This window comes from Phascolarctos cinereus, unplaced genomic scaffold (genome assembly GCF_003287225.1).
Source record: "Phascolarctos cinereus isolate Bilbo 61053 unplaced genomic scaffold, phaCin_HiC Scaffold_5;HRSCAF=322, whole genome shotgun sequence".
Classification (NCBI taxonomy): domain Eukaryota; kingdom Metazoa; phylum Chordata; class Mammalia; order Diprotodontia; family Phascolarctidae; genus Phascolarctos; species Phascolarctos cinereus.
In genome coordinates, this window is record NW_027555958.1 from 464734319 (window position 1) to 464761778 (window position 27460).

Below are 27460 nucleotides of genomic sequence, written 5' to 3' on the forward strand. Positions count from 1 at the left end.
CTGCAGGGCTCCTGACTAGCTTCCTGCCCAAATAAGACAGCACAGGACAGGGGAAGAAAGGTAAACTGAAGTTTATTTATCCAGTCAATTTAACCATCACCAGGTGATGGACACGTATTCCTCACAACTCCACAGACGACATATATGTTCACTCTTCTTCCTCCTCACCTGCATAAGCCCAAGGACAGAAACGAAAGAGAAGGTGTCTGTCTTACTAAGCAATTTTGATAAGAGCAGGTATGGGGGTATAGGCAGGAAAAGGTATTTCTTAAAAACAAAGAGGTTGGCTAATTTGTTACCTTGGAAAGAATGTATCCTCGTATGCTTAGCCATTTACATTAGACCAATGAAAACAGTACCTTCTTAATCAGTCAGTTAATGAATTAGCATTTGTTATAGGCCTACCAAGTGCTTTATCAGACAAATCAAGTGGACTGACTTTCTTGGATGACTGGGATCTTCTGAGTTTTCTTTTGCAGCAGTTAGGGGAAAGGGCTGCAAAGAAGGAAATATTTAGTACTGGCAGAAGTGTCAACTGGTAAGTATGTGTCAAAGAGGCATCACTAATAAATATGTATCAAAGAGACCATGCAGAAAGGGGGGAAAAAAGCAAATACAGAACAAAATGTTTTCCTTAAAATCCACTTTCAACACTGAAACGCATGTATTACAACATTTATGAGACACCTAGGTGATGCCACAGTGCAGAGTGCTGAGCTTAGAGTCAGGAAGACCTGAATTCAAATCCGAGCTCAGATACTTACTAGCTGTGTGACCCTGACCAAGTCACCTCACCTCTGCCTGCCTCAGACTCTCATCTGTAAAATGGGAGTAATAATAGCACCCACCTCCCAGGCTTGTTTTATAAAGTACTTAGCACAATGCCTGGCATACAGTAAGCACTAAGTAAATGTGAGCTATTATTATATTAGCTTTTAATGATGGTTTACAAAACCCTTTATCGGCATTATTTCATTTGATCCACACAACTCAGGTAGGTAGAGTACCGTTCTTATTCTAAAGATTATAAAAGGGAAAGTGACAGAGCCCAGACCTAGGGCTTTTCCCTTTCCCCTCTGGGAGGCATCATCTCCAGCTCTCATTCCCGCCCTTCATCCTCTGTTACTTCACCCTTGACTAAGAGTCAAAGAGAAAGTATGCCCCAGTAATGATAAAGATACACTGAAGGCTCTGTAGCTGAAGAATCATCCATTTCAAGCTTGAAGTTTCCTTAGAAATCCTCTGGCTCAAGCCTCTTGTGTCAGAGATAAGGAAACCGTACAGAGGGGAAGGGGAAGTGACTTACTGTCTGGGTGACTTTGGGCAAGTCACTTCCCTTCTGTAAACCTCCGTTTCTTCATTTGTAAAATAAAGGGGTCGAATCAGGTGACCTGAACTGTGATGAGATCCTTGAGAGTGGAGACTGTTTTTTGCTTTTCTTTGTACTGCTTCCTGGCACATAGTAGGAGCTTAATAATGAGGCAGCTATATATTACAGTGGATAGAGAGGCTGGACCTGGAGGACCCGAATTCAAATACAGCCTCAGATGCTTATGAGGTAAGAACCCAGGCAAGTAATTTGACTTAGCAGCCTCAGTTTCCTCATCTGTGAAATGGGGATAATAGCCCCTACCTTCCAAGATAAAATAATATATGTAAAATGCTTCACAAACCTTATAAATTGTTGACTGATTGACTCTGAAGCTCTAAATATATTATCCCCAAGAACAGTGCAAAAGGTTCTCAGCACAGGACCTGGTTTCAAATCCTGGCTCTATCACTTGCCCAAGATCACACAGACTGAAACAGGTCCCTTTGCCACTGTCCTTGGTAGATCACAGATTTAGAACCTGAAGGGTCTTTAGAGGCCATCTGTTCCATTTTACAGGTGAGAAAACTGGCCCAGAGAGGCTCTTGGCCCCAGGTTGCACAAGGTCTGAAGCTAAACTGTGGCATCTTCCCAGCCCAAATCCCGAAATCCTTCCCTCCACCCCACTGGTTACTACGAGAGACCTTCACACACCTCGTGCGGAAAATAGCCAGACCCCCTCAAAAAAGAAGAATGCGCTCTCATGTCCCACCACCTGAGTCCTTGACCCTTCTCTGGCCTGGAGGGTGTGTAGGGGGATTATTTTTCTGAAGTGTAGGTTGGTGGGAGGAGGGAAGGCCGGGCAGTATGGCCCCACCCATGAGTGCCAGGGGTGGGGAGCGACCTTTCAGTGTCCCTCCTGGCACTAGCTGGTGAGTGGGTGGTTCGAGAGAGGGGGAGGTCCCAGGCCGCTGTCTCTTTAAGGAGAGCCGTGTCTCGGGCGTGTGTGAGTGTGACACACCATCCTTGCTCCAGAGCAGCTGCTGGGGCCGGCGGCGGGCAGCAGGAGCAGCAGCGGCAGCAGGAAGGCGGCCAGGCCAAGGCAGCGGCGTCAGCACCCCACCATGGTGAAGATCGTGAAAGTGCAGACCAAGGCGTACCCGGACCAGAAGCCCGGCACGAGCGGGCTGCGGAAGCGGGTCCGAGTGTTCCAGGAGAGCGCGCACTATGCTGAAAACTTCATCCAGAGTATCCTCGCCACCGTGGAGCCGGCGCAGCGGCCCGAGGCCACGCTGGTGGTGGGGGGCGACGGCCGCTTCTACATGCGGGAGGCCATCCAGCTCATCGTGCGCATCGCCGCGGCCAACGGGGGTGAGGAGGGCCGGTGCGTGGAAGGGGGTCCGCGCGTGCGTGCGGCCCAGGCCTCGCTGGCCTCGATCGCCGAGGACTTCCGTGGGCGGCGCGCCCCTCGCGCCCTCCCCAAGGTTCCTCGCACGTCTCCCACGAGCTCGGGTGGGCTGGAGAGGGGCGGGGCGGGCCCTTGGGCTGGGGGGGAGGGGACGGCCGGGCTGGGCAGGGGCGTGGCTTGGGGCCGGCTCTAGCCTTCACCTTGGGCGGCCGCTTCCTCCTCGTCCCTTCCTCCTCTCCTCTTCCCCATCCCCCGCCCCCAGGCCTTTGACATTTAAAGTAACCTTTCCCCAAGATAACGTTGCCGGGCTGCGCATTCCGGCCTCGAGCTGGGGTGAGGTCTGGGCCCTCGGCCGGGACCCCGGGAGGGATTGGGGCACGAGCGTGCTCGCCCCGTTCCCCTCCAGGGTCGTGCTGTTCGCGGGGTTGTGAGCCCTTCCTTCTCCCAGCCTCGCTAGCCTGTGTCTAACATCCGGGAGAGGGACGCTTCCCCAGTGGCACCTCCACCCCTGGCCATGTATCTGGATCCCTCCCCCATTTTTTTAGGGCACCCCTAGGCACTCTTATGCAATGAGGATGGGAGGCTGGGTCGGGCCAGGCACCCTCTCTCTTCCCCCCGCCCCCAGGCTCCAGCCCACACAATTGGAAGCTATCCCGGGCCGAACTGGGGAGGCCTTGCTACCTGCTGCCAAGGCCGAAGGAGCAACCAAGTTAGGATGAGCTGGGGTCTGGGTGCCCTAAGCTTGGAAGCAAGGCCAGGAGCCCAAGAATTGGAGGCCTCGCTAGATAGCACGGTGCCCAGGGATTCCTCCTAGCAAAGGATCTGCGGCCGGGGTGGGGGGGGGTTCTTCAAAGAGCAGCTTCGCCTGGGTATTTGACCAACTTTTTAGGAACTTTTGAGATCTAGAACTCAGGCTACACTCAAACCGAACCAATGGACTTTGGGGTTTGCTTTGGTTTTCTTGGAAGCCTCCATAATCTAAATTTGGCCGCACTTCATACAGACCAACCTTACACCCACTCCCTAAAGATAGCTCACATTGGACAACACCTTATAAATCCCCCCCACGCCCACACATAGATAATTCTGTGGGTTAGAATACAACCTGAATGTCACTTCTGTCTGAGCCTCCTCCTTTCTGAAAATAAAGGAGTTCTGTTAGATGGGGCCCAACGTTTCTTATTCTCATTCTATAATCCTGTGATTACCTCTATTTTATGGAGAGGTAAACTGAGTGTCAGTGAGCAGGTGGAGTGTCATTGAGCTGTTAGGCCACTGAGAAGTTGCTGTAATACCTCTGATTTCTGCCTCTGTGTGGTCAAACTCGGATCCATTCTCTGGGCTGTTATCGACCACTGGGCACCTGTAACTTCAGCTAACTCTGTCTACTTTTGTTGTTGTTGTTTTAAAGGACCCAGAGCTTGCCACTTGCAGATCTACAACTGATATGCAGTTTAGAGTCTTACAGGGAGCTGTCTAGGGCAGGGAGAGGAGAGATTACTGTGATTTAAGGTGTCTGGGCCAGGACTTCACCCCAAGATGTCTGATTTGAAAAGTGGCTCTTTGGGGATGGGGAGTAGGAGGGACAGATTGAAAAAAATTAAAATCATAGACTTTAAAAAATGAGAAATGACTCCCTCCCCATCACTCCACATAGACCCACTGAATAGTTCTGCTTTAGTAACTAAGTCTTGTTAACTTGTAACTAAACGTTGCCTCCGGACCAGGGACTTTTTCCAGGGTACTCAGCTAACTAGTATCTGAGGCGGAATTTGAGCTTGGGTCTTCCTGATTCTAAGCCCAGCTGTCCCTCCCCTTAGTCAAGCCATCTCAGAGGTTATATAACTATTTGGTTAACAAGGCTTTTGTTTCCTTTCTTGGAACCTAGAAGAGAATTTTGGCTGTGGTTGGCATGGCCTGATTATTTATTTGTGCTTTGGTAGATCTGAGATTTCAGGGACGTTAAGTCCTCCTTCCTCACCTTCTCTTTGAGGAATCCAATCTCTCTTTATGTTCTTATCCGATGCACTTCATTCGCTGTCCTGGTTCTGCACCGACCTGACTATCCCCTCCTCCATATCCTTTCCTAGAGCTGGGTCTCACCCACTGTACCCTGGCTCTGTTCTTGCCCCTCTTCTCCCTAGACACTAACTCAGCGTCCAGCATCTATGTGTTCAGTCATCACCTTGTGCAGATGATTCTCACATTTCATTGAACCCTAACCCTTTTCCTGACCTCCAAGCTTGAATCTCCAGGTAGGATAGACATCCCACACTCATCATGTCCACAAATGATCTCATTATCTTTCCCTCAAAACTTTACCACCTTCTGCACTGTTGAAGGCTCCACTATTCTCATAGGCTTACAACCTTGGTGGCATCCTCAACTCTTCATAGGCTCTCAGCCCACGTAGCCGATCTATAGCAAAGTTTTGTTTTTACCTTCACAACATCTGCTTTATGTCCCCTTCTTTCCACTCATCTGACCCCCAGGCATCACCTGCAATAGCCTTCAGGTTTGTTTCTTTACTCTACTCTCCCCACCTTAGTCCTTCCTCCATTCAGATGTGAAATTAATCTTCCTAAGGCGCTGGTCTGACCATGTGACCCTCCCTAGCCAGTAAACGCCAGTGAATTCCTATTGCCTTCAGGATCCAATAGAAAATGTTCCGTTTCGTACTGAGAGCTCTTCCTGACCAGGTCTCTTCCTACCTTTCCAGACTCTTTATACCTTACCCCCCTCTATGTCCTTTATGCTCTAGTGACACTGGCCTTTTCGCTATTCCTCTCACAAGACACTCAGCCTCCTGATTCCAGGATTCCTCTGTCCCCCAGGCCTGGAATGGTCTCACTCCTCATCTCTACCTCCTGGTTTCTGGGGCTTACTTTAAATCCTAGCTAAAATCTCACCTTCTGTAAGAAGCTTCTCCTAGTCTTCCCTATTGCATGTGCCTTCTTGCTGAGATTACCCTCCTTTTTTACTATTTCCATGTACATGCATCTTGTATATGGAATTTCTTTCCCTTCCTCCCTCCCTCTCTTCCTTCCTTCCTCCCTCTCTCCCTGCCTCCCTCCCTCCCTCCCTTCCTTCCTTCCTTCCTTTCTTCCTTCCTTCCTTCCTTCCTCCCTCCCTTTCTCTGTGTCTCTGTCTCTCTGTCTCTCCCCCCCCCATTGGAATGTGAGCTTCTTGAGGACAGGGACAGTATTTTTGCCTACTTTATGTTTCCAGTGCTTAGCACAGTGCCTGGCACATAGTAAGTGCTTAACAAATGCTTATTGGCTTACTGACATGTTTTCCATAAATGGTCAACAGAGGCTCTACCCAGCACACAGGAGGCCTTCCTTTTATTCTATTAGTGTCGTGGGTGGGTGGGTGGGGGTATCAGAGTAACATCTGACCTGTTTTCTTGACATGACTGGTTTGCCTTCTTTCCTGGCCATGCTTTAACGGACCTCTGATCTCATTGGTGCCAATAGTCTCTCCAGTGGGGCTGATCACAATCCAACCACATCTTCTCAGCCTGTGCAGCCCTTCTCCAGATCTTCCCACAAGTTTTCTATGAGGGCTCTGTCATGTTGGGACCTTCTTCTAGGTCTCACTATTGAGTGGAGGGTAGTACTAGGGGAGCTCTAGGGCTCTCTCCGTCTGTTATCCCTTGCGCCTGCTATGATGTTTGCATGCAGCAGCCGAAAGTTGTCTCCTCATCATTGGCCTTTGGAAGATCTGCCGTTTTGATTCTCATGGAATCCTGTGATTTATAGCCATATGTCATTACCAGAATGTTGATATTATATGGAGTTTAATGATGGAATTTTCCTTGAAGGAGAAGCTTGGGGTTACTGAAAATGCTGGGCAGTTTCCCAAGCCCAGTCCAGCCCATCCTCAGTTCTGGGCCCAGAGCCTTCATTGTTCACATGTAGAATCAGTCTGCCATACATGCATTGATGGCTCAGCTTAATGGGCTGTCCATCCAGACGTGTATCATAGGCTGGTCAACAGGCATTCTTCATCTACCTGGCTTTTCTGGTGTGGTTTGTCAGGCTGAGTCCTTGTGAATCTCAGGAAGCATTGCAGTATTCGGGGGGGGGGGGCGGAAATGATACAATCAGTACAAAGTCCAAAGAGAAGAGCATCTGGAGGATTTCACCATCTGTAGGGACTTCCTCTTTCATTTGGACTCTGTGCCAGACAGCTTCCCTGACACCTTTGTTGAGCAGCATCCCCCAGTGTCATGCCTCTCTTAATATCAATAACTAGAGGTTAACTGGATTGAAGAGTCTTGTATGGTCTTAACATATGCATAGCACATACCTGCTTGACTTTATTTTGTTCCAGTGAACAAAAAGCTTTCTTATGGTCAACAAAGACCAGATCAGGATTACGTACTCTTGACACCTCTCAGTTAGTTGTGTGACTAGTTGGGTGGCTTGTTCCAGAACAAGTGTTCTTAGCCTGGGGTCCATGAACTTGGTTTTTAAAAATATTTGGATAACTCTATGTCAATGTGATTGGTTTCCTTTGTAATTCGATGTGTCTAATTTTATGTATTTAAAAGCATGCTGTAGGTTTTGCCAGACTGTTAAAGGAGAGATTTGTCCAGGATATGAAATTGGTTAAGGATCCCTCCTCTAGGTTATCATTTGTGGATGCTTATCAATTCTACTCTCTTATTTTCATTAAAGACACCCTTGCTGTGTGGGGGAGGGGTCACTTGTTTGTTTGTTTAAAGGTTGGTAGTGCCTGAACAGTAGTCATCCATGGCCTCTCAATTTCCTGTGCTTTTGGCAGTAGTGTGATGGGTTGGTTTTTTTTTTTTAATCATTCAATAGCTTCCCATTTTTAGAGAGCTTGAGATTCATTCCAGGGAGTGGAAAGAACTTAGGATTTTGAGTTAGAGGACATGGGTTCAAACCCCTATTCTGTCACTTGTTACCTACATGTTAATGTATGTAAAGCACTTGATAAACCTTTATAAATGTTGGGTATCATCCTCATCACCACCATCAACTTCTCTGAACCTCCTTTCCTCATTTGTAGAATCAGGTGGTTGGACCAGATGATCTTCGAGCAACCTTCCAGCTCTAGATCCTCGATACGGTGATGCCTTAGCTCCCTCTCCCATGCCCAGACTCTCTTTAGGCACCACACCACAATAGCAGCAGCTGTTCTTCCCGTGTTAGTTTTCCTCAATGTCCCTTTTCTGCTTTCTCATAGGGGACTATGATGTGAGATCCCAAACATGGCAACTTCACTGCTCTTGATGAGAACATAGCTTCTCATAGAAACGTGGACAGGGAGGGCAGATAGGTGGTGCAGTGGATAGAGCACCAGCCCTGAAGTCAGGAGGACCTGAGTTCAAATTTGGCCTCCTACCAAACACTTGGCACTTACTAGCTGTGTGACCCTGGGCAAGTCACTTAACCCCAATTGACTAAAAAATTTAAAGAAAAAGAAAGAAAGAAACATGGACAAGTGTTTTCAGTTTTTCTTCTGTTTGTGTCCTCTTTCCACTTTTACCTTTAAACACTTTGGGAACAATCTGGCTTAATTGGTTCTGGTGTTAACCTTTCTGCAAACTCCCCCTCCCCTACTTTTCATTCTTTTAAGAGGTGATACTGATCATAATCTTCACCATCCTCCTTAGGAAGATTTAGGAAGTAGGTTTATGTTGTTTTAGGTTTTGCCTTTGGTTGCATTGATATCTTTCCTCTCAGCAAAGAGATCAAGTGTTTGCTGGCTGAGGCAGTTCATGGGCATTTTTGGCTTCCTAGTTGTGGTGATTGCTTTACACTGGGTAAACTTCCATAGAAAATAATGATTTTTGTGGTTGGTATTGTTATTCAGTCGTGTCAGACTCTTCACAGCCCCATGGACCATGGCATGCCAGGCTCTTCTATCCTCCACCGTCTCTCAAAGTCTGTCCCAGTTCATCTTCATTGCTTCCATGACATTATCTATCCATTTCATCCTCTGCCATTCCTTTCTCCTTTTGCCTTCAATCTTTCCCAACGTCAGTGTCTTTTCCAGTGAATTCTGTCTTCTCATTATGTGGCTAAAGTATTTTAGCTTCAGCTTCAGTATTTGACTTTCCAATGGATAGCCTGAATCAATTTCTGTTAAGTATTGACTGATTCGATCTCCTTGCTGTCCAAGGGATTCTTAAGTCTCCTCCAGCACCACGATTCAAAAGCATTGATTCTGCAGTGCTCAGCTTTCCTTATAGTCCAACTCTCACAGCCAGACATAGCTTTGACTGCGTGGACCTTTATCAGCGAGGGGGATGTCTCTGCTTTTTAGTATGCTGTCCAGATTTGCCATAGCTTTCCTTCTAAGGAGCAAGTGTCTTTTAATTTCATGGCTGCAGTTGCCTTCTGCAGTCATCTGTGAGCCCAAGAATATGACACTTCTCCCATTTCTTCTCCCTGCTAGTATACGTCAATTCATTTATCCATTTTCCATTTTAGGGCATCAATTTATCTATTTTAAAAAATTAATTAATTTTTGGTTTTTAACATTCACTTCCATAAGCTTTTGAGTTTTAAATTTTCTCCCCCTGCCTTCCTCCCCCCTCCCCAAGATGGCATGCAGACTGATATAGGCTCTACTTATACATTCATATTAAACATATTTTCACATTAGTCATGTTGTAAAGAAGAATTAGAACCAATGGGAGGAACCATAAGAAAGAAGAAACAAAACAAAACAACAACAACCACAAAAGAGCAAATAGTGTGCTTCAGTCTGCACTGAGACTCAGTTCTTTCTCTGGACGTGGATGACATCAGTTTATTTAAATGGTTCGCTTCTTTGACTGGTCTCTTTACTGGCTTTAAATCTCATTCCATATCTTTTGCTTTTATGTCACATTGATTTCCAAATATATCTCTCTCCTTTCCATACCGTAAATGTTTTCCCTTGTAACAAAGCTTTTTTCTTTTAATGTTCAGCTAAACCAACCATCCCATTGATTATATCTGACAAATATTCCACACCTAAAGCTTCCCACTTTTTCACTTGCTTGTCTCATCTCTGGGACCAGAGCTTCAGTGTATCTTCTTGTCCTCTTTATCCTTCTAACTTGAGGTCAGTTGTGATCTTCACTTTAACAGGTTGATGTTCTGACTTGCCAGATGGTCATTCGTAGCCTGGATAGCACCTGTTGTATCACTTCTTATTCACTAATCACATCACAGCCCGTTGACACTCACCATATGTCTCTTTGTTGCTCCTTCGGTTGTTATTTTAATTTTTCTGAGAATGTGGTGCTCCAACATGTCCCAACATATGATGCCAACGTGACTTTTTTGTTTGTTTTGTTTCTGGTCTGAATCTGTGATGTTGTCATGTAGGAAGCCCCCGGTGAGGAAAACCCCCTCATTGATTCAGAGTGCTACCTCAGTGGCAGTGTGTAATCTCAGAGAGCTCCTTGAGGCACTGAGAGGTGATGTTACAGAGGAGGCATGAGCCCAGGTCTTCCTGATTTTGACCAGTTCTCTATCAACTACCCAGGAGCAGTGTCTTGGTATTAATCTGATGGGCACTGGTAGGATCAATTTGAGATCATTACAAGGTCCGCAAAGCTTCTCAAACGCCAGCCAGCCTAATTTCCTCCTCTTGTTCAGTGCTGATCCCAGCTTATTATTTATGTAGGACCCTCATCCAGTGACAATAAGGACTCACATTTATATTGTCTGGCAAGATTTATCCAGCACTTCCTTTCCAGCTGCGTTAGGTGGGGCAAACATCATTGTCTCCATTTTACAATTGCAGAATCTGAGACTCATACGATTAAGGGACGGGCCGCAGAGTCCCCCACATCACTTAACTGAGGCAATGAGTAGCAAAGATGGGATTTGAACCCAGGTTTTCTGCCTTCGGAACCAGTGTTCTTTCCACTCTACCAGAGAGGACAAGTTATCTGACTAGTGGAGGCTCCCTCAAGTCAAGAACTGCTCAGTTTTTCTTTTTGCCTCGGTTGCAACTCTTGTTCACTTAATAGATACTTGCTGAAATGAATCAAATTGCTTAAGATCATGTAGGTGGTAAGTTGCAGACCCCAAGTCTACTGGTCATTGCAAAGACACATATCTCGATGGGCTGTCCATTGGGCTGCAAGTGGTAGTCCAGGCAGAATGTGCTCCCCCTCCAGTGCTGCCCCAGTGGGGGTGGGTAGAACAGTCTTTTTTTTTTCTTTTGGATACTTGGTATTTCACTAAGGAGAGACTTTGTGGTTTTCTAGATATCATTATCATGAGATCATAGATTTAGAAGAGACATCTAATTCAAACTCTTCATTTTACCAATGAAGAAACTGAGGCCCAAGGAAGTTCATTGACTTGCCAGGGTCATTGTATCATAGGTCTGGAGCTGGAAGGGGATCTCAGGGGTCTTCTAGACCAAACCCCTCATTTTACCGATGAGGAAACAGGGGTAGCAAACAGCAGAACTGGGATTTGAACCCCAGCTGCCCCGACTCTAAATCCAACATTCCTTCCCTGACACTTTACCTGACAACTTTCCCAGGGGCTGGAGAACCTCACTTTTCATAGGAAGTTCTTCTTCTGTTTGCCCCTTACCTTAGGACACCTTTCTGGGATGCAGGCAAACACCTTTGGCAAATCCCTGTTTCCTTGTTGAATGCCTTGCTTGTCATCACCACTCAGCAAATTATTGAACAAAGTTTTCTCTGTGGTTCCTGCTGTCCTAGAGTTCTGTATATGAGAGAGTGCTTTTTGCTTTAGCAAGTCAAAGAACAGAGGGCACAGTAGGAGCTTGTATCCTCCACGCTCCTCAGGCAGCTGAGTGACCATAAGGATGTGGTCCACTGGAGAAAGCTGCCCACAAAGGCCCAACTCTTCCCTTTGTGACTTCTCATTAAAGATGTGCATCTCAAAAGCTTTATACTGATGAGGAAAGCAGGCATGGGAGCCTTCTTGGTGGCCTTTTAAAAAATAACGTATTTTAGTGGGGTGGCTAGGTGGCACAGTAGATAAAGCACCAGCCCTGGAGTCAGGAGGACCTAAGTTCAAATCTGGCCTCAGACACTTACTAGCTGTGTGATCCTAGGCAAGTCACTTCATCCCAATTGCCTAAAAAAAAAAATAGCATATTTTGGGATCTTCCTCTTTTAAAAAATATCATCCAGATCAATCCCTGAGGATTCTCCAAACTGTATCATGTACACTGGTATGACTTACTGGAAAAGTGTTGGATTTGAAGTTAGGACACCTGGATGAGAATCTCAGCAAGTGGACTCTTTGAGCTTCAATTTCTTCATCTGTAAAATGGGATTAAGAATAATTGTAGTGGCCGGCTTCACGGGGTTGTTGTGAGGAAAGTGTCTTGCTAACCTTGAAGTTCTCTGTCAACGTGTTACGGCGTTTATAATGCTAGCAGTGATGTAATTGGTGGGGGCCAACCACTCTTTGAAAATGTAGCAAGTCCCTGTTGTGTGTGAAGACTTCTGCTCGGAGAGCAGAATTCCCACAAAGGAAGTCCTCTTCTTGATTCTTTGTTCCCTTTCCTCTAAATACATTTGGTATTTACTTATCAGCTATGTAGGCCTGTTGTTCTATTTCATTGTCATTTTTGTGTCTCCAGCGTCTGGATCAGTGCCTGGCATGTAATGTAGTAGACCCTTACTAAGTGTTTGTTGAATTGAATTCACTTGTTAAGTTCCCCTGGCCTATCATATAAAAGTTATCTTAGAAGGGGAAATCTATTCAATGAACATTTATTAAGTGCCTGCTGTGCGCACACTGTGCGAGACATTGGGGGACTTGCAAAGCTTAGGTGAGATGGATCATAATTATGTATAGTAGGGGGATTATTAAAATCAATTAACGTTTGTTAAGTAATATTAAGTTCAAGGTGCCCCATGCTATCCACTGAGGCAGAAACTCAGCTAGTAAAAATATACACTATTTGCGTTATAAAATTCGAGCTAGGTATAGCTTCAGAAGCCATGCCAGCTATGTTCAGACATTTGAATGAATGGCTATAAGAGGGAGGAGGGGATTGGACTTGTTCATTTAGTTCCAAAGGGCAGAAGCCGCTGCAGGGAGTAGAAGGTGCCAAAATGGGCGTTTTAGACTAGGAACCCCCCAAACAGTGAGAGCTGCCCCAGAGGGGAGGGGCTTCTTGGAGAGGGGGGGGCTTCCCCCTCCCTAGAGGGCCTCAAGCAGGAGCTTGGCAGCTATGGCCTAGTGGGATCCCTTTTGTGTAGGGGTTGGAGGTCGCACACGTGAGGTCCTTTCCTCTCTTCCCACTCCGGAATTCAGTGAATGGTGTGAAGTGAGAAAACAAAGGGCAGGGTCAGGAGGCACAGATATTCCAGTCTGGCAAAGCCAGACTTTGAACCCTGGTCCTCTGATCCAAAGCCAGGGCGCTTTCCACATTGTGGCCACATTGGTTTTGCTGCTGGCACATCCAAGTGAACTTGTTCTGTAGGCAATGCAGGCGAGGACTTCGTAAGAGGAATTCAGACTAGACATATGGGGGGGGTGTATACATACATATGTTCATGTGTCTGTCTGTCTATCTCTATCTATCCATCCATCTATCCATCCATCTATCTGTCTATCTATCTGTCTATCTATCTATCTATCTATCTATCTATCTATCTATCTATCTATCTATCTATTTGTCTCTCTGTCTATGTCTCTATCTATCTGTCTAGTTGTCTGTCTGTCTATATCTCTATCTGTCTATCTCTATCTATCTATGTATCTATCTGTCATCTTCATAAAGATGATGTTTGAAGCCATGGGGTGGATGAGGTTTCCAAGGGAGGGAGTGTAGAGAAAGCAGAGTAGAGGGCTAAGGACAGAACTTGGGGAGTGGCCACAAGAAAGGTCGCAGAGATGAGTCAGTGAAGAACGCCTAGGAGGAGCCCTTAGCAAGGTGCTAGGAGAGTGAGGAGAGTTTGGTGTCTCTAAAGTCAAGGGCGAAGAAAATAACTAATAAATGGGGAAGCCACTGGAGTCAAAACTTGAAGCAAGATTGAGGAGGGTGAAGACTGAAAAAAGGCCCTTGGATATGGCCTAGGTGATAAACTTCAAACACCTGTCATCCAGAGATGGGGCATGGAATCTGTGCAAATCACTCCTGCAGCGTTGTATATGCAAGCCCAGGGGGAGGTCCAGAATGGAAAGGAGGGGAAGGCTTCTCTCTGGATGAGAGGATCAGGAAGGACTGGATAGAATGAATGAATGAATGAATGAAGGCAGCATTTATTAAGCACTTACTATGTGTTAGGCGTGTGTTAAGATGGTAGCCTTTGAGCTGGGTTTTGAAGAATGGTCAGTAAAGTTCCAGCTGGTGGAGATATGTTGGGGAAAAGGCATTCTAGTCATAGGAAACAGGAATGAAGATGGTCTTAAAATGACCCATCTTGAGGTCAGGGACTGTTCTTCATTTGGATTTGAACTCAGGGCTTCCTGACTCCAGGTCCGGCATTCTCAGCCCTGTACCACCGAGCTGCCCCTTGACGAGGGTGGTTTGATTGTCTCTCGGGATTTTTGGTCACCGGACGATAGAGGCTGCTTTCTTCTCTTCACTCTTGTCCCTTCTCTCTGTCACTGCTCAGTGCCCTGGCTGCATAGGGCCATCGTGTGGACGTCCAGATTGGCGGCGGATCTGCCGGAGCTCTACAGAAGGGGCCCCGAGCTCTGAAGGCAGCTTCAAAGGAAGCAGGGGAGCCCCAGGAGGCCAGAGCTCTACGAGCTCATCAGAGCAGGCATTCCTTCTGTGGAGGCAGGTGGAGTTCCTCCCCAGTCTGCCCCTCCTGCCCGGTCTCATCCATGACTTCCAGTGAGTTCACCAGAGAGGTCCATCTGAAAACCTTCAACTTTCCCAACAAACTTGGAGTTAGGGGATCAGAGCTCTGTCATTTCTCCGAGTCACTTCATGAATCTGGCCCTCGGTTTATTCATCTGTAAAATGAGAGGACTTCCAAATCTATAGTCCTATGATCTCATGATCACCTTCATTCCTGTCTCTTCTCCACGTCTGTCTATCCAGCGAGGCATCCTTCCTTACAAAGAGTAAAAAAGAGAGAAAAAGGCTGTTCATCCAAACTGACCAACACATCAACCAGGTCTGACAGTGTATGCCGTATTCCACACCCATGGTCCCCCACTTCTGCAGGCTCGGGTGGTTTTTTTTTTGATACTTTGTATTTACAATGTTGTAGCCATTATGTATATTGTCTTAGTGCATTCATAGCTTAGCTCTGCACTAAAACTTCTGGGACATGCCCCATTCAGCCCTTACTATGGGCCTGACACTCTGTCTGACTGTTGCCATGAATGGACGACATATGCATGACATTTTGAAGTTTATAAATAACTTCCACGCACAGTACATCATCTCACTCGGGCTTCACGACAGCCCTGTCAGCTGGCTAGTACAGATATTAATATCCCCACTTCACTAATAAGGAAACCAAGGCTGCCCTTGATGGGACTTGCCTGTAATCCCCTCACTAATATGGGGTCAGGATTGGCTCCTCCCTCACCTGTGGCATTCCCCATATGACCTTCATGAGCCCGTGCCCATGATGCCCGCCCTCCTCATCTCTGCCTCTTGGAATGTCAGCCCCCTTCAAGGCTTAGCTCAAGTGGGGCCTCCTCTGGGGAGCCACCCCCCCCATTTGTATTTACTTAACTGTGCATTCATGTTCTTTCCCCAAAAGAATGCAGGTCCTGAGGGCATTTTTGTCTTTGTAAGCAAAGCACAGTGCCTAGTACATGATCTTAATGGGACTAGATGAAAATAAATAGTAAACATTTGTTATGTGCCTACTGTATACCAGACAGTGTACAGGATTCAGACCCAGGTGCCCTGACTTCAAATCCGAGGCTCATTCTACTAGCCCAGGCTGAGTGTTAAAAATGGCTAGGCTGGTCTCAGTGCCTGACCTTTAGGCAGCTTCGGTCAGGCAACAGGTGGTGTACAGGAGCAGCTCCTTTGGTGGGAAGCCAGGAGGGGAATTGTGGGATTGGATTAAAAGCTTGTGACCTTTTTAGGCCCTCCTAAGTATAAATGAGAAAACTGCCTGTTTGTTAAATGGTAAAATAATATTGATGATGATGATAATAATAATAACTATATTAAAAAATTTTCAGTTCCAAAATTCTTAAGTAATTGCCAGAAGGTTCTTCTCCCCCAGCTAGGCAGGGTGAAGGGTTTTCTTCCTCCTTTTGTTTTCTGGACCCCTTATTCCTTCTAATCAATTGCCTTTCGTCAATTTAATTTATAATCATTTTAATAATTTAATCAATGATCAATTATTCTAATCAAATAACTGGGAAGAACTCAAAATAATTTTAAGAAGGACTCAGGCTTTTTCTCACATGGTCCCAGGCCTCAGTATTTAGAGTTGGTGCTCATGGGAGGCTCATCCCCTGGAGTCCCAGACAGAAATAAGATTTAGCCTTGAATGACACAGAGGATTCATGACAGACTGAACTAGCAGCAGTCTCCTCCTCAGGTTCCTGTGGGCGGTGGGTTGTAGAAGTCACACATTTGAACTCCTTTGAAGGTAGAGACCATTTTAGGGGGAGAATTTTAGATCTCGCCAAGGAAGCTAGTTGGTGCGGTGGATAGAATGTTGGTCTTGGAGTCAGGAAGGCCTGAGTGCAAATAGAGCCTCCCTCTAGTAGCTGTGTGACCCTGGGCAAGTCATTTAACTTCTGTCTGCCTCAGTTTCCTGATCTATAAAATGGGCATAATAATAGCACCTACCTTGCAAGGTTGTATCAAATAAAAGAATTTGCACACCCCGAAGACAGATATAAATATTGGCTCTTTTTATTATTATTTTACAGGCCTAGTCCAGTGCCTGGTACATGGTACATGCTTATAGATGCTTGTTAAATTAAATTGAATTGAACAAGGTGACTAGAGGCCCAGAGATTTGCTTTGGGTCATGTGTCAAGCTTGTAGCAGAATTAGGATTAGAACCCAGGGCACCTAATTCTTAGAGTTCTTTTTCCTAAGTCCATTAACTCTTTTTATAAGAAGGGTTAGTGTCTGGGACACAAAAGCAAAATCAGCCCCTGCCCTCGATTACATCTAATGAGGGAGAGACAGCATGCAGATAACTCCTGGCCACCTGTGTGTTTAAACTGAGTAAGGATGGATGGGAGATGATCACAGACAGCCTGTGGAGAGGGGTGGGGCAAGGCTTCTCTGCCAAAAGGGGGATCTGAAGGAAGTCAGAGAAGCCTGGAGGCATGAAACGGGACAGAATTCCAGGCGTGGGAGAAGCTGGTGAAAACAGATTCCACTCTGAGATTGTCCCAGGCTCAGAGAGTTTGCCTGAAGTTTCTCACAAAATAGAGATTCAAAGCTAAGCCTCTGATTCCAAACCTGACCCTGAATTAGTGGAAGGGATGTGGGGGAGGAAAATGGTCAATATTTATCAATCCACTGCCTCCTCTCGGGTACTCCCTGCTTGGCAAAGGCCAATGACATTGGCAGGGTCTGTTTAATTTTTAAAAGGTTATCGTCTATTATTCATTTTAAAAATAGAGGACTCTATTTAGAAGGCCTGCTTTGATTTGCACAGCTGACACTGGACAGGATGAAGAACCCAAGTTTGTCCAGGGATGAATTGTCAGGAATGTCTTTGGAGGATGGCAGAGCCTGACCACGCATGTGAAATGGAGAGTTCTCACCTCTTCTCTCCCTTTCCCAACAGGGAGCAACATTTTGGGGAAAACACGTTGAGGGATTGGCATGAGTGTCATGAACTACCGCCCAGAGATGTTGGACTGGCCCGTTACGGTCATAAGAGCACACCTTCTAGCAATTAAGATGGTTATTTGTATACCTGCCCTTGATTGGCCCTCTCAGCAACCTTGTCAGGTAGGGGCCATAGGCAGTGTGAGCTCCATTTTACAGGAGAAGAAACTGAGGCTCAGAGTGGTAAAGGGACTTGACCGTGGCTACACACCTCTCAGGTGTTGGGGCAGGTCATCAGGACTCCAAAACTAAGACCCTGTCCACTGCAACATGCTGCCTCTCAATTATATAACTGTGCTCAACCCAGAAGGCAGGTGTCATTTTCTCCATATCCTTGTATCTCCCTGGATACTGGCAGAAATATTTTCATAAAGTAGAATGTAAAGTGTTTTTAGGGTGAAGACCTCTCTTTCTCTCTCTCTCTCTCTCTCTCTCTCTCTCTCTCTCTCTCTCTCTCTCTCCATGCCTCTCTCCTTTCGTTCCTTCTTTCTCTCTTTCCCTTCTTTCCTTCCTCCCTCCCTCCCTCCCTTCCTTCCTTCCTTCCTTCCTTCCTTCCTTCCTTCCTTCCTTCCTTCCTTCCTTCCTTCCTTCCTTCCTTCCTTCCTTCCTTCCTTCCTCCCTCCCTCCCTCCCTCCCTTCCTTCCTTCCTTCCTTCCTTCACCAGCTTCTATATAACACAGGGATAGTGACTGTGATTGTGATTTCATGAGTGTAAAGAGCTTTGGAGACCTTAAAGCACTAGATAAACTCCAGCCATGGTAATTTTCTTCTTATAACTCCTGGATGAAGAAACTTCCCAGGGAAGTGCAGATCAGCCCCTTCTCTGCTGCTGCAGAGTCTCAGAGTTCCTTGAAGGGCCCTGGGGGATTGAGGGACTTCCCCCAGGTCCCGCAGCTGGGACGTAGCAGAGTTAGGAGGACTCCTGTATCCCTAGTGCATAGCACAGTGCAGGCTCTTCATTAATAACTCCTACGGCGTACCTTGCTCCCTGCCTTTAAAGACTGCCTTTGCAGCTCCTCCAGCCTGTCCACCTCTGACTCGGCACATAGTAGGTACTTCATCAAGGTTTGCTTATTAGAAGCAGGCCTATGACCAATGATTGTTGAATGAGTGAAGAAACTAGTGGCTGTGTGGTAAAAGAGGTTCATCGAATTTGGGGTCTGATGACCTCAGTTGGAATCCTGGCTGCCCGGGCTGTCTCTGGGTGTGACCTCGGGCGAGTTGCTTCCAGTCTCTGGGCCCAGTTTCCTTTTCTGTTAAATGCTGGGGGGCTCCTTCCAGCTTTGGGAGCCTCTGGTGCTCCCCCCATCATTGGCTGGGGATGGACGGGTACATGTGTCCCACCTCCCTGTCTTTCCATCTTGGACCACAAGAGGGAACCCTATACTCACGAATGATTTAAGAATCCCTCCCATTCACTTCTTTCTACACCCCTCTCTGTACAAAGGGATGAATGGCTTCTTGCTTTAGCAGCAGGAGAAGAAGTGATTTCCCTTAATCCCAGATTCATGCACATCAGGCCTGGAATGGAAGAGAAGTTTGCCTGAGAACATGCTCCAAGGAAGTTGACTATGTTTGCATACGTGTTAGCATAATAAAGTGCCTCTGTTTGACCGTTGAGGGATGCCAGAGGGGTCGGTCATTCCTATTTCTTGACACTTGGAGTTCACAAAGGGCTTTCCTTACAACCATCCCGTGAGGGAAAAGTTAGTGTGAGTGTCTTTATCCCTATTTTGCAGATGAAGAAACTGAGGCAGGCACAGGCAACAGTAGGATGAATCTGGAGCTCTGGAGGCAGAGTTCTGGCTTCAAATTCTGCCTTTTATATTAACTATGCATGTGACCTTCACCTCCACGAGCCTCAGTTTCCTCTTTTATAAAATGGGAAGGCAGAGTGAGATGGCCTCTGAAGGCCCTTCCATATCTGACTCTAGAATCCAGTGAAACTGGTCCTTAAAGACATGAACTGACTTAATATTAGCTACTATTTAATTAAGCTTTAGTTTCGGCAAAGCACTTTGCATCTGTTATCTCACTGGATTTTCACAACAGCCTTGTGAGGTTGGTGCTTTTATCATCATCCCCATTTAACAGATTGGAGAGACTGAGGCAGAGAGAGTTTTTTTTTTAAATGACTTATCCAGGGTCACATAGCTAGTAACTGTCAGAAGGAGGATTTGAATCTAGGTCTTTCTGACTCCCAACCCAGCAGTCTATCTACCTGGCCAAGGTCATGTAGCTAATCGCCATTTGTGATTATGTCTGTGGTCTGACCCCAAGGTCAGCATCCTTGCTAGTATATTATGTCACATCTCCCATGAGAGCACTCAGCCCCTTGTTTTGGGGGTATCTTTGGTAGTGGTGGTGGTTTTTAGCAATCAGTCGGTGGTTAAAGATGAAGTTAGTACTTGTTACAGAGGAAATGAGGTACGACTTACGCCGCAGAGGAGACTCAGTTGAGACGTTTGCTTGGGCTATGTGAGGACGGCACAGTCTTGCTGACCCTCCTCCCACTCCTCCCTTACTGCTCTGATCTTGTCCCTGCTTCCAGGGCATGAGGTAATCGGCCATCCACCCTCCCAGGTGCATCTCATGGACGTGTAAATGCCCATTACTGTAAAAACAGTTCCCTTTAATTGGGGCTGGGGCCCTATGCTCAGGTAAGGCACTGCCCCTTTGTTAGCCTTTTAGGCTCTGAAAGAGAGGCTCGTTGGGAGAAAAGCAGCTTGGGGTGGTTCTGAGGCCCCAGAGAGAATGTATCCTTCTGGGAAAACGGTCTGAGAAAGCAGCTCCAGGGCCCAAAGGTGGGGCGGCCGCAGGGCGCATCCTGCGCCTCAACAGATGGCTGTTGTCAGGGTTTTGAAGGGTGTAGCTGAGAAAATAGACATCACAGAACTGCTTGTGGGTGATGAGAACACGGGGTGGGGTGTGTTTCTGCCTCCAAGATTCAAGTGTGGATTTGGGCATTTTGTTTTGTTTTGTTTTCACCTGAGTTAGAGATGGGTCGCTGACTGTGACGAGGCCCCCATCTAAGGCTTGTTGCCTTCAGTCATTTCAGTTGTGTCTGACTCTCTGTGACCCCATTTGGGGGTTTCTTGGCAAAGGTACTGGAGCCATTAGCCATTTCTTTCTCTACCTCATTTCACAGATGAAGAGCAGGCAGACAGGGTTAAGTGACTTGTCCAGGGTCACACAGCTAGTAAATGTGTCTGAGGCCAGATTTGAACTTGGGAAGGTGAGTCTTTCTGACTCCAGGCCCAGTGCTCTGTGCACTGTGGGGCCATCTAGCTGCCTAGATTTGAGGCATTAGAAGTCAAATGAAGATAAAACATGGGAAGCTTGCACATAACACTTTCAAGTTTGCAAGACGCTTTCTCATATTATTCCATTTTATCTTCACAAGAGCCCTGAGAGGTAGATCCTAGCATTATCTGCATTTTACTGGTGAAGAAACTGAGGCAGACTAAGGTAAGTAGCTTGTCCAGGGTCATACAGCTCAATCAATCAATCAATCAGTCAATCAATAAATTTGTTAAGTGCCTACTATGTGCCAGGCAAAAAGAGGCAAAAACCAGCCCCTGCCCTCAAGGGACTTACAATCTAATGGTAAGCTAAGTGTCTGAGGCAGGATTTGAATTCAGGTCTCTCTGGATTCCAAGTCAAGCACCCTATATATTGTGTCACCTTGCTTCTTTAATGGTCAGAAGAGTGAGACGACAGTGACTTGGAGAGAGAAGCTGACAGTAGAAACTGACTTCTGCTGCTTGAACAAGGCAGAGGGTGATTGGAAGATAAGAGAAGGTGCTTCGGGCTGAGAGACATGACTGAATCTAGTCAGGGTCTTCAGCTCATTGGAGGAGAGCTCCAGAGCTGCTGGAATATGGTTGGTGAAATTAGAATCCTCCTGCTTCAGAGCTTCATTGGGTTTGTCAGCACTGCCCTCAGAGGCTCCTCTTTATCGACCCTGACTCCCATTTTTCTCTTGAGAGGCAGAAAGTCCCCAGAGTCCCTTGAAAGCAGATCAGAGGAACTTTGCAGTCATCTACCTTAGGATGCTCTGTCTGCTGCCACCCTCCAGCCCCTCAGAGAATCATAGGATTTAGAGAGGGAGAAGTGACACAGCTTCTAAGCACCAGAAAAAAGACACAAATGTGGATCATCGAATTATAGGATCATAGATTTGGAGCTGGCAGTAAGCTCAGAAACAGGATTTGAACTCAGGTCTTCCTAAGGTCAAGCAGAGTACCCCAGAAAATGGCAGGTTTGAAGACTAGAAGGGACTTGGCATATCATCAAGTGTCATTCTTCATTTAACAGATGAGGAACCTGAGGCCCCAAGGCGGAATGCAACAGAAGTTTCATGCTTGTACTGTAGAAAGCCAGAGTTTCAATCGGCTGTTCCAAAACACTGAAGGGAAAATAAGGGCAGGGCAGGGCAGGGTTACCCCAAGGCAACAGAAGGCCGGCAGAGGAGCAGAGCTGGAGAAGGTCCAGGTGTCGGGATTCCTCACTCAGAACTTCTTAGCCTTGAAAGTTAAGGGGCTGAAATTTGGTACGGACAATTAGCTCGCCTTTCTCATTTCATTTCCTGACCTGCTGTTTCCCACCAGAGAAACAGGTATCTAGAAATGGGGGGGTGCGCATTCTTCTAACGTGCTCACATGCTGGAAAGGGGGCCCCAGGCTAGACTTTTCCGGATGAACGAAGGCAGTTATTAAGTGGTCACTATGTGCTGAACACTGTATGGCTAGGGGCAGGGGTCATGTTGTTACCCAAGCTGTGACAATGGGCCAAGAGCTTCCTCCTCACCATTGTGTTTGACCCCGAGTGCCCTTCAGCCCCTAGTCACTGACCTTTCAATTGTCCTGAAATTATTCTCTCTTGGATCATCAGGGACCTTTCAGTCACCAGCACCAATAGCATTTCCCTTAATCCTCTGCTTTGACCCCCTTGTGGTATTTGATACTCGAAGCCATGACCATCCTTTGTATAGTCATGTCCCACCTGAGGCAGAGTCTGCCTGTGTTAGTGATTAGGAAAGCCCCAGACAGGGGAGAGGTGATCGTTACCTGGGCCATGGGAGGCCCAAGGGAGAGGGGGAAGTAAGTGGTTTTCCAAAAGCTAGTTGGTATCAGTGTCTGTAAAGTGCCAAAATCCACAGGGCTGAGATGAGCTGGAAAGCCACTTGTTAGATCAAGGAGTCAATCAATCAACAAGCATTCGTTAGAGGTTTAACGTGTGCCAGATGCTCTGCTGGGAGCTCCAGATGCAAAGACTGAAGCCCTGCCCTCGAGGCATTTACAGTTCAGCCGAGGGAAGCAACCTGTATGTGTATCAAGAATTGATACCCAGCGATGTTTCAGAAGAAGGAATGAGCAGCTGGGGAGGGGGTGGTCAGGAAAGGCTTCAGCCCAGAAGTGGAGGTTCAGCTGAGCCTTGAAGGCAACTAGGAATCCTGAAAGATGGGACGGGGCTCCTGGCATGGGGGACAGCCATTGCAAAAACATGGAGGTTGGAACTGGCTTGTTTTGTGTGAGGAACAACAAGAAGTCCTTTTTTTAAAAAAAATTAAAGTTAATGTTTTTGTTATCCTGTAATTAACGAACAGTCAAATGCAGAACAAAACCCGAGGATTATACACGAGACTACACATCTCTATCACAGGCAGATTGAGCTTGTAAAAGAAGAGAAGACATTCACCACGTGGGTTTCAAAGCTCTCCTGCTTGTTTATGTTTCATTTTGAAGTTTTGTGACTCTAAAAATGCTATGTTGACTCTTTTTTCTTTCTTTTCTTTTTGTTTGTAACATTCCTATCTTAGTTTTTCCCTCCTTCCTTCCTTCCCTCCTTCCCTCCTTCCTTCTTCCCTCCTTCTTTTCCTCCTTCCTTCTCCCTCCTCCTCCTCCTCCTTCTTCTTTTTCCTTCTTCTTCCTTCTTCCTTCCTTCCTTCTTCCTTCCTCTCTCTCTTCTCCCTCTCTTCCTCCTCCCTCCTCCTCTCTTCTCCTCCCTCCCTCCCTCTTCTTCCTTCCTTCCTTCCTTCCTTCCTTCCTTCCTTCCTTCCTTCCTTCCTTCCTTCCTTCCTTCTTCCCTTCCATTCTCTGTCATGTGATGGATAACATCCTTCATCATTGGTCCTCTGGCATAGAGCTTGGACATTGTACAAATCAGTTCTTCAGTGTTTCAAAGCTATTTTTCTTTACAATGTGGTGATTGTTATATACATTGTCCCGCTGGTTCTGCTTGTTTTTCTTTGAAGAGGGTCAGTTTATTTGGACCATGACATGTGCGGAGGCCAGTTATGTATCGTAAGTCAGGGAAGAGTCCTCACTGGATGCTTAGTCTTCTCGTGACCTTCTTAGCTGAGTCAGTCAATCAGCGAGCATTTATTAAGAGCCTACTATGTGCCAGGCACTGTGCTGAGCGCTGGGGATACAAAGAGAGGCAAAAGACAGTCCCTGCTCTCAGGGAGCTTATATTGTAATTGGGGAATCAACGTTTAATGACATAAATATCTCTCTGTGTGCACATAGTATGGGGAAACATGTATGTATGTATGTAAATATGTATGTGATTACATATGTAGCCCATGGTCCCGGGCTGTTCTGCCACATCTCCGTTCTCACTACCAGGTTACTGCCCAAAGGGCAGTGCCTGTGTCGCCCCTCCGGGCTCCAGGGGTGACCTCTAAGGCGCTGGGGGAGGGTCTTTCTGATGCTCCAGTTTATAAGCCTCCACTTGTGTGCCCCCCCTGCCCCGATCATCAGCTGCTATCAGTCAGCTCAACTTAGTGGTGTTGTTGTTGTTTCTGAGTTGTGTCTGACTCTTCATGACCCCATTTGGGGTCTTTCTTGGCCAGAAATACTAGTTATTTGCCATTTCTTTCTCCAACTCATTTTACAAATGAAGAAACTGAGGCAAACAGGGTTATGTGACTTGTCCAGGGTCACACAGTGAGCAAACATCTGTGGCCAGATTTGAACTCAGGAAGATGAGTCTTCCTAATTCCAGCCCAGCGTTTTCTCCACTGTGCCACTAGCTGTCCCAGACTTAAATAGCTTTTAGGAAAGAGTTCTTTACTACAATGGAGTAGTTGGTACAAACATCCCCTTAAAGTCATGCATATGCCCAGAGAGTCCATGAGAAGGTGGGCTCGGGCTATGGGCACACGTGGCCAACAGGTACCTCATGGTCCCCACTTTGTGGGGCATTCGGGATGTTCTCCTTACTGGGGCATAGCTCTTCTTCTGGCTTGTGGCATCATCAGGCTGCTTTTCCTCACTGAGTCCCTTCTGTCCTTGGCTTGGGGGGCAGGCCCTGCTTTCAGCTATTGTTGCCCAGAGGGCACTGCTACATTACCAATGAAAGGACCAGTTCCCTGGCCTTCTGAAGTTGACTCGGCACTTCTCAGGCTAAGGGGAGGGGAAGGGAAGCAGGAAGATGGTGGCCAAGCCCGCAGCTGAGGCCGTGGCTTTTCTCCTCCTTCCCACTCCCAAGTCTCAGAGAGTTGCCTTTCTTTACCACTGACACTGGCATCTTCCATTCCCAATGAGCTCACCTGTTTTATGTGAGCCTTACAGGGAGTGCGACCAATGCCCTCTACCCATCAGAACAGACTTCCGTATCACCTGGTTAAAACGCCTTGAAGCAGCATCCAGCCACTCATGTTATATGGAGCCAGGTAACTTGATTGAGTGGGTCCCTGGAGCCTCACCTTTACATAGACAAAGTGAACACGAGGTAGTTTGGAGAGGGGGACCCTAGCGGTGGGAAGGCTTCACGTACAAGATAGCCTGAGAGCTGAGTCTTGATGGAGATTTAGGGTTCTAAGAGGCAGAGATAGGGAGGGACAACGTTGCAGACGTGAGGGACAGTCAGGGCAAAGAAGGAGGCAGGAGATAGAGTACGTGCAGAACAGGAGCTAGGTCAGTATGGATGGGTTATAGCCTGGGAAGAGGGCAGTGAAGTGTAAGAAAACCGGAAAGGCCAGAAGGGGCCAGATGGTGAAGTCATAGCCCCTGCTCAAATTTAAAATATAGGGAGATCTAAAAAGCTGATCATTTTTCTGACTCAACCTAATTGTTTCAAGTTTTGGTCTTTTTATGTCAGCTGATTTCCTGCCCCTGCCTGGCGTCAAGTGCCGCTGTAAGGCCACCACGCCTCCTCCTGACTCCACAGTGTCATAGATCACCCCTCCATCCGTATATTTCTCTGGACCTTGAGGCTCTGTGGATGGTGTTGGTGGAATCTGGGGGAAATCCGTTATGCACTGGCTGCCATGTTCTTCCCCTTGCCTGACAGTCAGCTGGGTACTAAATGTGGCTTCAGTGCTCATCAGAGTGAAAGATGCTATAAAGAGTATATTCTTCCTATTTAATGAACATAAGGAAAAGTGGAAGATGGACTAGAGTCTATGGTTTGGGGATGAGGCAAGACCATCACAGCAAAGACCATGAGAGTGGGTGTGGATTGGAGTAACCACACCTGGTGGGCCATTGGACTTATGACATGAGTGATGTTTCAGAGGCCTACAAACCTGGTTTCTAGGAAGATTACAGAAAAATACCCAGGCTTGTCCTCTCTTCTCAAGGGGTTCCCAGGGATGTGATGGAGGCCGACTTCCATCCATGTTTGTCTGCCATTTCAGATGCTTGGTGGTGTGGAATATACATCAGCCTGGTTGATACCCAATTTTCCTGGCTAGTCATTTGCAACAGAGACAGCAGGGTGTGGGATGCATATGGGGGGAAAAGACATATGAAGCTATAGGTGTAGATGTATGTGTCCAAGTTACAGCACAGTTCTTTGCTGGGCATTAGGGCGACCCCATCATTTCAATGGGAGGAGGTGCAGCGTGGGGGATATTTCAGGGGATGGCCTGTGTGCTGTTTGCCCCTTGGATTGGGGGTGATTTGTATTGATGGTCAGTCTTCACTGTCCACAGAACTTCCCTGTCAACAGCTCAATTCAACAGATGTTGAGCTAGAGGCTAGGGTTCCAAAGATAAAACGAAATTCCCTGCCCCCAAGATGCTTACATTCTACTGGGCATAAACGACCTGTACCCAGATGAGTTAATAAAGAGGTTTTGGCCTGGCCTCTGTAGGAGGTGGGGGAAGGAGGAGGAATGTCAGCCTGTCCTACAGACTTCTCGGGGGCGGGGACTGAGAGAGTGATAGAAAATCCAACGAAAGGGCTTTTGTGATCGGATACTGGCCATGAGAACAAACAGATACATCAGGGTGTGTAGATGGCCTGGGTGTGACCAAGCCCTCCCACTATTGATCGTATTTGGCCAGGGAATCACAATCCGTGCCTTCTTTCAGAGCTCAGCTGAAGTGCCAGTTCTGTGCCTTGTCTGACACGTCCCCCCTCCTCCAACTGCTAGTTCCTCCCTTCCAAAAACTGGCCTTTAGGGGCAGCTGGGTGGCGCAGTGGGTAGAGCACCAGCCCGGGAGTCAGGAGGACCTGAGTTCAAATCCAGCCTCAGACATATAACACTTACTAGCTGTGTGACCCTGGGCAAGTCACTTAACCCCTCTATCTCTCAGTTTCACCTTCCTTCCATACAAAATCAGGGGCAGCTAGGTGGCGCAGTGGATAGAGCACCAGCCCTGGATTCAGGAGGACCTGAGTTCGAATCTGTCCTCAGACACATCACACTTACTAGCTGTGTGACCCTGGGCAAGTCACTTAACCCCATTGCCTAGCCAAAAAACAAAAAACAAAACAAAAACTGACCTGTAATTCATTTTGTCTATTATGTATATACTTATATGTGTCTGTGTCTTCTTCTCCAGTAGATTGTCAGCTTCCTAAGGTCAGGGAATATTTTTATCTTTGTGAGTCTTTAGTGCCTAATCCAGTGCCTGAAACATAGTAAATATTCAATAAATGTTTGTTGGTTGGTCAGATAGCATTCCACCAAGGCCACTTTAGTCTAGACCTTGGAGAACTGCCCTGGATGGAGATCCATAGATAACGTGCAGAGGTTCAGGT

The 27460-nt window shown here is 46.9% G+C and overlaps 1 protein-coding gene across 2 annotated transcripts in view; it reads left to right on the plus strand.

Annotated features, from left to right (window-relative positions):
- Positions 1-1960: 1960 nt before the first annotated feature.
- The window catches only part of PGM1 (phosphoglucomutase 1), an 80346-nt gene continuing 54846 nt past the window's right edge, over positions 1961-27460 (plus strand). The window contains exon 1 of one of the 2 annotated variants that reach the window (XM_078156683.1): positions 1961-2678. In XM_078156683.1, coding sequence (XP_078012809.1) covers positions 2434-2678 — 245 coding nt within the window. In that variant the 5' untranslated portion in view covers positions 1961-2433. The remainder of the gene's footprint in view (positions 2679-27460) is intronic. The other variant, XM_078156682.1, reaches the window with a different exon arrangement.